The 14,000-nt window shown below is 46.9% G+C and overlaps 1 protein-coding gene across 1 annotated transcript in view; it reads left to right on the top strand.

The window, feature by feature from the left end:
• LOC144942715 (uncharacterized) overlaps nucleotides 1–13,522 on the top strand; it is a 222,525-nt gene extending 209,003 nt beyond the window's left edge. The window contains exons 21-22 of the mRNA XM_078869575.1: nucleotides 989–1,406; nucleotides 7,348–13,522. Of these exons, the coding sequence (XP_078725701.1) occupies nucleotides 989–1,406; nucleotides 7,348–9,863 (2,934 nt within the window). The 3' untranslated portion in view covers nucleotides 9,864–13,522. The remainder of the gene's footprint in view (nucleotides 1–988; nucleotides 1,407–7,347) is intronic.
• The last annotated feature ends 478 nt before the right edge of the window (nucleotides 13,523–14,000 follow it).

Here is a 14,000-nt window from a genome sequence, read left to right on the forward strand (position 1 = left end):
TTGTCATGTCGTGTCCAAGCGCAGCAGCGAGGACGAATGCGCAGAAGAGCTGAACAAGCGAATGCACTCCATGCTCGGGTTTGGGCAGGATCGTAAGTCTTATCCAAAGCTGCTCAAACTGCCGACACGACTTAAGTCCTTTATTTGTCATCACGGTATGCATAACACAGTGAAACTGCTCTCTTATCTTCATTCTTATGTGTGACCTACCAATGTCTGCAGCCAGGATCAATCGATGACAATCCTATTAACTGCAGATATTTAACAGATGAGATGCGTTGCACCGTTAATGCCTCCTGTTTGATAATACTTCTCTTGTGCATATGCATCTGTTCAGATAGGTTTTTTTTTTTTAGTCCCCACATACCGCTCGTATCAATGCGGATAAGTGGAGCGGCGACCCACTACTCTGTAGAGTAACATTGGTATAAACGCTTGTTACAACATGAACAGCGCATTGAAAACGCGTACTATTTTATGTACTGTTTGCAAAGTGTGTTCGCAAATCCACACCGAGAAACACGATGATTGACAGAAAGGTGTAAATAATTTTTTCGAGAGCGTATTTAAATAGAGGTACTGCAGGTTAGTAGTTTTCAGTTTTAAAAGCATAGTTTAACAAGACAACACTTGCCACCATCCTTCAAACCCATTGGTGAAAAAGAGCAAAGTTCTTCTTTACATTATAACATAATGTCTATGCGAGAGCCGGGAGCTTATGAGACCCAGGGCTCCCGCCATAAGGTTCATATACTGCTTAAAAGAACACGCGCATACAAGCCATCACAAAACCAAATTAATATTTCAATAATGGCCCACCCTTTGTTGTCAGTTTATTCTCTGGCAGTGCTCATGCATTAGTAACGAGAAACAACTAAAAGAACAGAGCTTGTGCACCATTGCCTGTGGCGGTCTTCGTGGTGGTGGGGGGGGGTGTGGTGGGGCGGTGGAGAAGAGAGCCACGGAATACCTGTACCCTCTCTCCCAGATCAAACAGGTCGGCGGTCTCAAGAGCCTCTTCTCGAGAAGCGTCAAGCACGGCTCGCTGGACAGCCGCACGTCCTACTTCTCTCGGCGGCGCTCGCTCGGCAAGGACTTCCTCCGGCGCACGTCCAGCGTCCCCGCCAAGGGCCGCAGGAAGAACAAGTCCATGTCGCTGCTGGTGACCGTGGAGAAGGAGGGCGAGGTCGCGGAGCAGCCGGCGTGCGGCTCGGCCGCCGCCGGCGCCGTCGGGAACCCCGGCGAGGCTCTCGCGGCCGACGGGATGACGGCGACCGCGGCGCCGGTGACCTCGGCTCCGTCGCGGCGTGACGCCGCCGCGGAAGAACAGGAGGAAGACGACGGCGGCGACCGCGACGCAAGCTCCCGCGGGGCGCAGGCGGACGGCGAGGGCTGCCGCGAGGGAGGTAAGAACGCCCGCGGCCGCGCTCGCTTGGCACGCGGCCCCGTGGGCGCGTGCTTCGGCGGTTGTCTCGGCGCCGGGGAGAACTGCGTCAGGTGCAGCCTGGCGCTGGAGCTTGGCTGCCGGGAGACGGAGGTTCCGCGGCGGCGGGCCGGCAGGCCGAGGCGCAGGCACGTGTCCTTCGACGACCAGGGCTCCGGGATGTCCACGAGGAGCTTCGTGTACGCGGACGTCGGGGACCGCGGCACGAGCGGCGGTCGTGCCGCCGCGGCCGCCCCGTCCGACGCGGCCCCGCCGGCGTCGTTCCGGAAGCTCGGGCCGAGGAGCAGGTCGCACTCGGCTAGACGGGGCCCGGTAGGCGGCGCCGAGGCCTGGCCCGTCGGCGAGGAGGGCCGAGTTGATGTGCACTGGCGGGTGGCCTCGGTCGTCAGCAACGGAGCCGCTTCTGACGGCTTGCAGCCAGAGGCGTGTTGGGCCCCGCAGGCTCCGCAGAGACCCGTGGGCACTCTGCAGAGGGAAATGGATAAACTGCTCACTGAAAAGATAGAGGAGATCAGGAGCAAATCCCCCATCTTCCGTCGTGGTAAGGGCAGCAGCAGTGTTAATGTAGTAGGCATTTTAGTCGTAGTCTGGTCGACGACAACCTATGAAGTTTTAGTCGAGTCTTAGTCTGTGGATTTCTCTCAATAATTTGCCTCAGACTAAGATTCCCGACTAAAATGAGCACTGGGCAGCGAAACTCTATAGGTCGTGGTGGCTCTAGGCATGGCCGGAATGGATTGTGGCAGAAGCACGTCCCTTTTGGAGAGCGGGAGATTGATTTATCGATGTCATTGTACTTTTTTTTTTTATGTCCGTGACCTTGCGGATCAGCCCAGACGTAAAATTCGAAGCACGTGTCCAGCACAGCAAGTGCGCTGCAGTTCTTTGCAGGTTATTGAAAAGGGATCGTGGGAAATGGGGCAATAATGTCGCTTCTTTGCTCAATATCATGGGAATGTCGAACGTTGCCGAGTTTGTCCCAGCGGCTTCTTTCCAAAATGAGCTCGTACGTGCAACTGCACAATCGCCTTCTTTTGCCATGCGTCTGCCACACCGTGAGGATGACAGCACTTTATTGGTTGGGTCTCCATGGCTGTGTAAGGAAAAAAGAAAGAAAATATATTTTCTCACGTATGACTCCATTTAACAAAGCCACCTCATAGGATGCGTTTCAATTGGCATTGTATATGACAAAAATGTAATTCGAAAAGCGACAGGACACCTCAGTGTATGCGAGTATAAGCACCGTGTTTAAACTTTAAATCGTCGTCAAATGTCTTTGGCGTACTGTATGCCAGAGCAGCTTTAATTATATAATCCTCACCATTTCTAACGCTTATGGCAAGTGAGTTTGTAAACGTTTCCTTCTCTATTTTTTCGTGTTTAAAGCCACAGTTGCAATTGGCTTCCGTAAGAAATGCCTGATGCTAATTTGCAAATTATTTCACGTCGAAACTATTTTTGTTTTGTATATTCAACCTTTTGGCCGCAATTTTGTGTTGTTTATCTTTCTGCACAAAAACTCTGAGCAACATTTCCCTATTTAAAAAAAAACAGCCATCCATTTTTTCGGAGAATGATTAACTCGTTAAAACAAGTTATACCGACCACTTCATCCTACATCACACAACGGGGAAAAATACATATTTGCTACTCATAAGTTAAACACTTCAGTAACGAAGTGTAATGACCCATCCAATAAACGCACGTCATGATAAACGTTCGTGCGGCATCATCATGATGCCTATAGGTTCTCAGATTCACTGCAACTTGATATGCAAGCTTCGCCCCACATCCTGGCACACATTTATCCAGTCCCGTCGTCTTTCACTGAATTCTGGTCCCTCAGTGAGGTGTTACCGATCGGTCTGCTAGGTTGTCGAGAGAACTTTGCTTATCAACTGGATGCAGGCCTACGATGGTTTAATTATGTCCTTGTGAACGAACTTCGCACTTGTAAGGAGGTATGCTCAGTGGTGAAGGAATGAGACATTGACTTGTGGTAGTGGTTGTGGTGGCAAATTTAAAGACAAATGAACTCTATGAGATTGCTCTGTGGTTCTTACGGTGAAGGCAAGTGGAAAGAAAATACATTAAATAATAATAGAATACGACGCTTCGATTGAAACACAAGCAACCATCATCAGGTACGTTATGAATGAGAAAAAAAACATAGTAAACTCAGAAATATAATGCAATACAACCAGAGTCGGCCAACACAACAGTCAACACCCCAACTGTTTGATGACGTTCTTCCAAAGATTGCTAAATTTGAGAGAGGGATAAAACACAGACAAGGAGACACAAAGACAGACACACAAGCAAAGAGAGAACACAATATAATAATGAGATTGCCTCGGGGCAGTGTGAGGCCGTGGGTGTCATACAGAATGCACAACTCTGTCGTCTGTAGGCTAGCTACTGTTAATAACATACTCAGAGTTATGGAGCGATAAACGCGCGACCACTTGAATTAGTGATGCGTTTTGTTAGCGCCGGTCCTTTTGGTTAACGGGTGACTCTAGCACGCATTGTGTGGGAACCCTTTTAGAGTGATTGCTGTTTGTCACGTGTCAAGTCTCAAGTTTTTACGTTTTTCTAACCAGGTGCACAACTCAAGAGACCAGAAATGAGTCTCATTTACAAGCGTGACCATCTTAACGCGAACAATATTATCTATAACAGTGGTTTTTGTTTGGGTCAGATCACGTGAACATAAATGTGTCGTTAAACCCGCCGACACCCGACACAGCCAACTAGTAAGGTTTGTCACGTAAACAGAACACGCCAATTCGTTACTAGTACAGCACACCGGTTTTGTGTTGGTGAGTAAACCCACAACGTTTACAATTCGAGTAACGTGACGTTTCGCCGGTAATTACAACCAGCCCCATCAGGCAGCAGCTAGAGTTGTGGACAAATCTTCCAGTCTCGGTCTCAGATAGAGGGAAAAATGCGATGTCGTCACTTGTGAGCCAATCCGGTGCAAAGCAACAAAGCTCAATAAATAAATGCGCAGCAGTGAAACAAATTGAAATCAGAACAAAAAGCAACCGTTTCACGTGCATGATTGAATTTTTTTTTACCAAAACTTAACTCAAAATTAAATATTCTTGGTTCTTTCGGTAAAGTCACGTAGAAGGGAAATAATAAAATAATATAAATATAAAACAATTAAAATTCTCACGACGATTCGACTGCAACACAAGCAATCATCATCAGGTGTGAAATCCACACCTGATGATGATTGCTTGTGTTGCTTTACCGAAAGAACCAAGAATATTTAATTTTGAGTTAAGTTTTGGTAAAAAAAAATTCAATCATGCACGTGAAACGGTTGCTTTTTGTTCTGATTTCAATTTGTTTCACTGCTGCGCATTTATTTATTGAGCTTTGTTGCTTTGCACTGGATTGGCTCACAAGTGACGACATCGCATTTTGTGTGTGAAATCCACACCTGGTGATGATTGCTTGTGTTGCAGTCGAATCGTCGTGAGAATTTTTATTGTTTTATATTTATATTATTTTATTATTTCCCTTCTACATGACTTTACCGAAAGAACCAAGAATATGAATTCCTGCAGTCACGAAAGCTTTAAATCATAACTCAAAATTAAATATTACGTTCCCAACAGTGCAAATTGGTTCAGGGCAGATTGCTTTTAGACTCGTCATTGTACAATTACAAGATGAAGGTGCCAGAAACGTTTAACAGATAGAATGTAATCATAGTATAGAAATGTAAACAGATGACTGCCACCACTAGGTATAATTTCACGGGAGTAGTTTAGTCACGTATGCTGCAATGTAGAATGTAACGTTAGAATACTGGCAGTAGAATAGAACGTTTAAATACGTTTATGTGTATGTTTTTAATCAAAATGTTGCATTGCACTGGACACGTTCAGGCAAAGGAGCAGCCCTGCAATGCCTTGCTCGCTCTCCTGCTGGTGGAAGTCCCTCCACTAGAGGGAACTCTAGAGAGCCGGTCTGGAGGGACATCTATTTGAAGTGCTCCCCCACTGACACATTTGCAGGAAAGCAATTGTGTTGATTTATTTTCCACTTAAAGTCATCATCACAACCGATATCGGTTATAATGTTTATTATTGGCCAGGATAGGCCTGCGATCCTTTCCTCTCACCTCGTAGAGCCTCCAGCTCCAAGGAGCTCCCTCAATAAGGGGCGTCACGGTGGGGAGATGTTGACTACCTCGCCTGGTATGCAGGAGGTCGTGGGTTCGATCCCGACCCTGATGCCTGCTGCTGTATATTTGGAGTTTGCATGTCTCTCTCCTCGTGGTCCCGTGGATTTTTCTCCGGGTCGTCCGGTTGTTCTCTCCACATTTAGAAACATGAGTTTTGAGTATTTGCCTGCTATACATTTCCACGTGATAAGTCACTTCGTTGAGATGTCATGTGTGGCCAGGTCGCTTCTGAAAAATAGCTAAATAGCTCAGTGGGCCTTACCTGGTAAAATAAAAACATTTGTTTTAAAATATGTGGTGGGAAATAATTTTTCCTCATTGCCAAATTTGCAAACAGTGATGAACTTTTGGTCGAATAACGAATGCACCTTTTAAAACTATTCCCAGTATCATAATTCCAGAGCGAGCCTTGTGTCTGCCAGAGTGTTCCAATGGATAAGCATTACTTGTAATAGGCTGTCTTTGTTATGTCTCTTCCAACGCTTGCAAAATAGCTCAGGATTGACTAGGAACTCAACGTTCAGGTAACAAATGTGTACATGCATTTCTCTCCGTGGTTTTCCTCGTTTGTTTGTGCGCATGGTATCATTGCTGTTGCATTCCCATTCATTTACTGAAACACTGACTGTGTGATATAAAGTATTAGCAAAAAAACATTATTATTATATGTATTCTTATGGGGTTCAGCATTATTGATGTAGGTTTGAAAAATCACTTACATTTAAAGTGTGATTACATTTACAAATACAATACACAGATATTGCGGGAAAACACTGACCTTCCTTTGAGCGTACATTATTAATCTAATATAATTACTCAGATGGGTGTTATACGTTCACACGATGTTTCATCCTAGCTTCAAAGTCATTAACCCAAACAAATGGGGTAGCTTGCAGCCAACAATTTAATTGGCTGAAATGCCTAAATAAAAAATATATCACGTGTGCACATTTGGGCCAATCAAATTGGCTCTCGGTGGGCTTACATGAAACACATACCCACTCTTCCTTTAGAAAATGCTAATTATTTAGAATTTCAAATAAAGTAGACGTACTTGCACTCTACATTTCCAGCAAGGTGAGCAATTGTGTGATGCCACCGATGTTTACGTTTATATTTGCATAGATACTCATCATACTTTTTTTTCTCTACTTATATCTGTCTCATAATTCAAAGAGACAATGTTACGTTGATTGCTTTGTATAATTAATTATTTTCAAAGGTTTATTAACACAGGAAAACTAAAGTCATTGAAATTGCGAGGTGATTAACATTACATTTTGTTAGCAGCACCAGGTGTAGGAAAATAGATCAATTAAGATTCGGCTTACAAAGCAAATTTACATTGGTTTGTTTCATCACATCTGGCATGGCACGTTAATGAAATAACAAAATAAGCTCCTTTGATGACATGAAATCCTTAATGTAGTCGAAAGCTATCTCTGTAACAGACGGTATCATTATAAATTCAAAACATATACCGTACGTTATCTATTACCCCTTTTCATCAACCGCACTGGATTTCTCTCAGAAATCCTGGCACATCACCACCGGGTGCGATCCAGGGTACGCTATTTAGTCAAACTCCACTTGATGTCATGGTGTAAACATTGCGGGTTATATAAATCTTGCTGAGCAGTCAATGTGGAAGTTGATCGGTGCGGGCTCTAACCGAGATCTCCCTTTGTTTTCAAAGCAGGTGGAATTGGTTCTGCATGCCCGCACTCTGCTCCAGACAACCATGCACACTCCAGCGACCTTCGCTCGAGCACTCCCCCACATCCTCTTCTTCTCCACATGATCAACCGTGCGTCTCTGAAGAGGGCTTCTTCTCAAAAATCTCAGAGCAGTGACCCTCCGTCGCCGACCTGCGGGGCCAACCCCGATGCGAGCCCGGCGGCAGGCGGCCCCACATCCCGGCCCGACGCGCGACATTACGCGAGCCACCCACTGCTCAGCCACCACGCTTCTATCGAGTCCCAGGACAGAGATCTGTCGGCGGCTTCGGACAGCGCCGATTCCATCAACGGCTTCGACGGGGACATCAACACGAGCTCGGAGTCGTCTTCCGATGAGACACTGGCGAATCGCGCCGAGCCAATCCCGGGCTCGCAAAACCACGGTCTCGTTACCGGAGAGGTGACACGGAGAGCGGGACACTGTCAAGATCCCTTAGACAAGAGCATGAAAAGGAGCTCCATTGAGCCGTCGCCAATGTTTTCGGTGAACGTCACTGCCAATGACAAGCTGTGGAGACCGCTGGACGGCAAGAGCGTGCGCGACAGCGTGGCATCCGCGTCGAGTGTCTCATCGGCCGACACGGTCATTGACGCCTTTTCGTATGAAGGCCGCTCATCAATTGCAATGCTAAAGAAGAAGCAGCTGGAAAATGTGTTCCTCAGAGGGGACACGGTGGGCCCAGATCCCCGTTGTGTTCCCGGTGGATTGCCCGGAGCAAATGAGTTGGTGTCTCCCCCAGCGTCGTCTCGCCCGAACGAGCAAATGGCAGTGGACAATAGAGTGGGTGAGGGTGTGAAAAACGACGTAGCCATTGGAACTCAAACAAAACTGGAAGCTGCTCGATCGGACTTCACTGCAAAGCTAATTCCGGATGCAAATGGCATGTCTTATAATCAAAATAACAACCACATAAATGTGAGAAATGAGGACAATTCATCATCAGCTCTTGGCTCTAATGAAGGAAAGGTGCCTTTCGGTTTTGTCCAGCTTCGAGAGAAGAAGTCCACAATGCCTGATTCACAAGGCCAAATAGAAGGCAACGTGCCACACTTTCGTTTTCCATCTGAAAAGCCAAATAATGATTTGGAGAGGCCGTACGATAACAGGCAATCGCTTTCAAGCTTTGAGAGGGTAGCAATGTTGAAAAGGGAGTTCATGGGCATCTTGGGACACCAGTGGAACGACGAAGTAGATTCGGGAAATAGAACGAATGATCAATATTCTCAAGTTACACCTGCTATGGAAACTTCCTCCGCATTGCCAAGTGGAAATGAACCTTTTAAAAGGTCCATGTCTTATGATGTCGCATACTTCAGCCCGGACTCGGCTGCGGTGACGCGTAAAGACAAACTTAACGGACCACCATTCAGCGCAACAACCGTCTTCGGGGGAGCAGAAGAGATTCCACCATCCACCAATGGCGAGACGTCTGGGCCGGATCCCTGCGACGGAACGCGAGTGCGGGAGATGAGCGCGGACGGCGATACGATCGGCGAGGATCAGGAGCCGTCGCCCGACAGCGGCGTGCTGCTCAGGACGCTGTCGCTCGACCCGGCCACGTCGATGAGCGCAGGCAAGAGGGCGGCCGCCGGCGCCCACGAACGCCGCGCGCGCTGCGACACGGTGGCGGCCGCTCGCCCGTCGTGGAACAGGCTGTACATGCAGACGCTCGTGCAGTCGAGCAAGGCGGCGGCCGAGGTGAACGCCCCACGGGGCGACAGCGCCGCAGCCAAGTCCAAGAGCTTGGGGGACCTGACATCGGACGACATCGTGAGCAACTTCCAGAGCAAGTACAAGAGCATCTGCCGCAGCTTTATCACAAAGTCGATGCGCGAGCAGCGCAGGATGGTGGCGCTCGGGCGCCTTCCGAACCAACCACAGAACCCGCTGACCGAGCAGATTATTCAGCTCGCGACGCTGACTCAGGACGAGGTGCCCGAGTACACGTCGTCGCCCCCCCAACGTGCGCCTGAAGGCTCGACCTCTCCCAGGTTGAGGTCGCCCGGGACGCAAAACCTCAGCCCCACCGCCATGCGAGAGAGGTCCTTCTCGTACGGTCCCGCGTTCTCTGGCTCCCGGTCGAGGAGCATCAGCGACGGCAGCTCCCTCCACCGCAGAACGACCATGCCGGTGAATCTCTTGAGAAGCGTCTCCACGGAGCAGCAGGGCGCTTCGGGCCCACAGAGGAGGCTGCCGAGCGGACAGCCGCCGAGCAGCGCGCTCAAGCGGAGTCAGTTTGCGCAGAGGTATCCCGCGTCGAGCTACGGCCTGTTCAGGCACTCGGTGGGCTCGTTGGATGGCATCAATGTCAACCCGCTGCTGACGGAGCGGCGGGAGGCACCGGACGGAGCCTGCTCGACACTCACCAAGGCCCGCTTCATGGAGGAGCCCTTGGTGGTCGGGAAGGCGCCGTCCTACTCCGAGCCGAACCTCAGCGAGGAACCAGAGGTCTTCTTCATGCTCAATCTGTAGTGCGGCCGTGCGGTCGGGAGTGTGCATGCGGTTGTGGCGGCACGTGAAATGAATGCATCTCGCGCATGAAAATTGGCGGCGAGTCGCGGGTGTCCTAGTTTAGGCTGAGACCAGAATTGGATTTTTTTTAGTGCAGATGAATTGCAAAAAAAAAGGGGTGGCATTGTAATTTTTTTTTTTTACTAATATAAAGTAGTCATTGGTAGAGTATGCATATAAATCGTACATTTGTATAGTGTATTTGCAGTATGTTTTAAATACAAAATCCCGACATTGATCATCGTTATCTACTGGAACCTGTTTAATAGCATGCTATTTAAGCAGATATAACTTTAGAGTTAAATTAATCCCACACAGTTAAAAACATAGTATTTTTAGTATAATTCGGGACTGATACTACGTAATCTTCACTTCCTATAAATGTGTACATTCGGGGCTGGACCATCTCTTTATATAAATTGTAATATATGCTGACACCCAAATGGGCATTGAGACTAACTCGTAGAGCTATCCATCCCGTTTTTAAGTGTCCCCCAAGTAAGTGTAGTCTTTGCCAAGTGCTGTAGTTTTCAGAGTAGCGGAATGTGTGATGCGTACGACACAGCAGAAAACACACGTGCCCCAGCATGTGCGGCGGTACTTCCAATTGGTTTCCCAAGGCATTTAATCGATATTATTACGGACAACGGCGATTGTTCGCAGACCAGCGCTACCACCTTTCACTGCACGACAGTGCCTTCATACAGCCAACCAATCAGTCGCTTACACCCCAATGCATAGCTTTCATTTCTTTATATGCAAACACATGTTGCTGTATCCCTCATCTTAATATGCACACAAGTGTGTGTGCATATACGAAAAGTGTATCTGCATATACATGCATGCGTGTATGTATATGTGTGTGTACATATGGTAGATTATATATGCATATTGTGCTGTATTGTATATACATTTGTGTAAAATACGTACATGCATACGTAAAAATTCCAATATTTCCGTCGAGTATTAATGTAATAAAATGTATAAGAAAGCAAAATCTACTTGTGAACAAAAACACATTAATATGAGGCCAATAAGACAGCTCAGATAATTTATTTAGATTTGCGTTCATTATTCTTGAGGCATGTTGAAAGCATTTTAACAATTTTTATTTTAAAATACACCCAATGAAACTAAAACATTAAAAAAAATTGTGACATTGCACACAAACAGAATATCATGGCAGAGGAGTGACTGCACCTGAGTAGGATTACGGCCACTGTGGTGATGGAGCGATGAGATTAGTTTGAGCAGGAGTGAGACCAATTGGAGCATCACAGGATTGTGGTGGATGGTGGCAGTGTGAAGGGGCCTTCATCCAGTAGTGGACAGAACATGGCTAATCATTGTAACAGTAACGGTGACTGCATTCGCTGTTGTTAAATGTGATCATTAGTATTTCTTATACGGGCAGTCCCAGAAATACGACTTATGAACATCAGCACTTACGAACGAACTAGCATAAGATGTTATTATTTTTAGCCATCCGGCTTGCAAATGTTCGTTCGTACTTACAAACCGAACCGCGGAACTATTTTGTTCGGCGAAGCAATCATCCACAAGATGTGATGAGTCCCAGCATCATCCTGCATGATGCACAATGACAGTGCTCCCCTTTTATTGGTGAACCATAACACATTTTATGACACTGACCGTAAATATCGAGTTTTCGAGATACGAACAAATGGACTTACGAACGCATCTCGGGAACGTAACTCGCCCATAAGTCGAGGACTGCCTGTAACTGCGTGTGCAGTAATCAGTGGCATAGCCATCGAGTGTGCAGGCGGTGCAACTGCTCCAGCGCCCACCGGCTGGAGTGGCCCAGACGCAGATCTACGAAGAGGGGGGACATTAATTCCTTGCACCAGAAACCATTCCAATCATGTCACTGAGAGTAACGAGTAGAAATTTTTACAAAAATTGCTTAATACGTGTTATACTTCATCCCGTTTTTACACAAAGGTAGAAACGATTGGCACACATGCTTTTTTCATCATTATTATTTATCAGGCCTGACCCTAAATCAATTTCCTGGCGATGACCCTTTTAATTTGTTCTCATTTGTTATCCGTCCTGTAACTTGGTGTGTGTTGCCCGTGATGTGTACACGTAGAGCTGGATAAAGCCCACGAGATTACCTGTGCTTATTCTTGTTATTACGCTTGTTTACCCAGGAAACCCTCACTCAATCTCAAGACTCTTTTTTCGAGAAGGTCCTGGCCAAGTTTTTCACAGTATGGGGCGATGTTGCTGCTCTGTGTAAGTCCAGTAAGAGTCATTTGCCGGTATTTGTTGTGCGTTTGGATGTTTTGGCCATTACCAGTTACCTTGTTGTACTTTTGTGTTTGTTTTACTTTTGGAGAAAACTGGAGAACCCGGAGGAACATTGCGGAGGACATACAAACGCCACACAGCAGAGGTCGCAAACGGGTTTTGATTCCTTACCCATACCCGTACCCGGCCGCACCAGGGTCGCAAACGGGTACCCGTACCCTACCCGATACCCGGCTACCCGTACCCGGCCGGGTATCGGGTAGGGTACGGGTACGGGTACCCGATTGCGACCTCTGGGATGAAGCCATGTTGCAGGTGCGGGTGGGTTGATTCTAGGAACTTGAATTGTGAGAAGAGTCAAGACGTTGGGAAATGAGTGACAAACGGTGACTCACCAGTGACTCACGGCCTACCCTTACCCGTACCCGGCCGCACCAGGGTCGCAAACGGGTACCCGTACCCGACCGGGTACGGGTAGCCGGGTATCGGGTAGGGTACGGGTATCGGGTACGCGATTGCGACCTCTGCCACACAAAAAGGCACCCGAGTTGGGAATCAAACCCAGGGCCTTCTTGCTGCGATGTACAAGTGTTGCCACTGCGCCCCCCTGCCGCCCACTTAAGACACTTTCAGGGTCCCTCAGCTTTGTGTCTTAGATGTCTACCCTGCTATCCCTACCTCCCCGTGTACCCCAACAACAGGACTGATGGCAGCGATTGGTTTAAAGGAGTCACGTACATCGAAAACACAGAGCAAAAGAAGAAACATTTAAAAGTGCATCGCTTAAGCATATCTAAACACTCGTAATATTGATGATGCATTACAATCCGGTGTTTCCGTGATGGGAGAAATCTGGGTATAGAATACTTCAACGGTACTGTGAACTAATCATCAACGATGCTCATCGAGTAACACTTAGCAATGTGCAGCGTGCATTAGCGACCTTTGTACATAAGAGCTGTATAAGCACGTTGTTCAAGTGGGTGTGAAGTTTTGGGACCGGTGTTCGACATTTCCCCAATCTAATATTGCAGCATTATCCATTCTAGCAGGAACGTCGTCCCATAGACATTGCGATGGTCCTGGCATTTGGTGAGCACCACATTAAGAAGTCAATTCTAGATTTGAAGCTTTCGTGACTGCAAGGATTCATATTCTTAGGTTTTTTCGGTAAAGTCACGTAGGTAAAAAAATTACAATTAATAAAAATAAAATCAAAATCACGACGTTTCGGAGGCAACACAAGCCTCCGTCTTCAGGTGGAACCGTCAAAGCACGATTATTTTATTTTACTTTTATTAATTTTAATTTTTTACCTACATGACTTTACCGAAAAAACCTAAGAATATTAAGAAGTCAATCCGTTAATGTTTTTTTACATTGTCCCCATAATGTTAATTGGAACAAATCATGACACTTCCTCTAACCTACTGGTGGTGTAATGATACAAGCAACCTCCTACAGCCACGAGAGGCCGCTATAGTCACTGCAATGTTAATAAAGAGGATCGATCCTTCGATTGAAATTGCGACCCTGAGCAAGTTGGCACAGGTGGAATGAATCATGACGCAGCTTTAGACGCAGCCACCCCTGCTGTAATAATACAGGCTGATCCATTGGTAGACACTTCACCAAAATAACGTTTGGGGGTAGAGGGGTCGGGAATAGAGACATTTTAATTAAAAACCTTGGCAAGTCTCACACCAATGACAATACACTTCTTAGACATTTTAATACTCCCCAAAATACTTTGTTCACCATAGCCAATGTAATTAGTAAGATGGTTGTGAGAAAGCTGAAGATATCTGTAAAGGGATCACC

Source organism: Lampetra fluviatilis, chromosome 28, assembly GCF_964198595.1.
Source record: "Lampetra fluviatilis chromosome 28, kcLamFluv1.1, whole genome shotgun sequence".
In the NCBI taxonomy this organism is placed as follows: Eukaryota; Metazoa; Chordata; class Hyperoartia; order Petromyzontiformes; family Petromyzontidae; genus Lampetra; species Lampetra fluviatilis.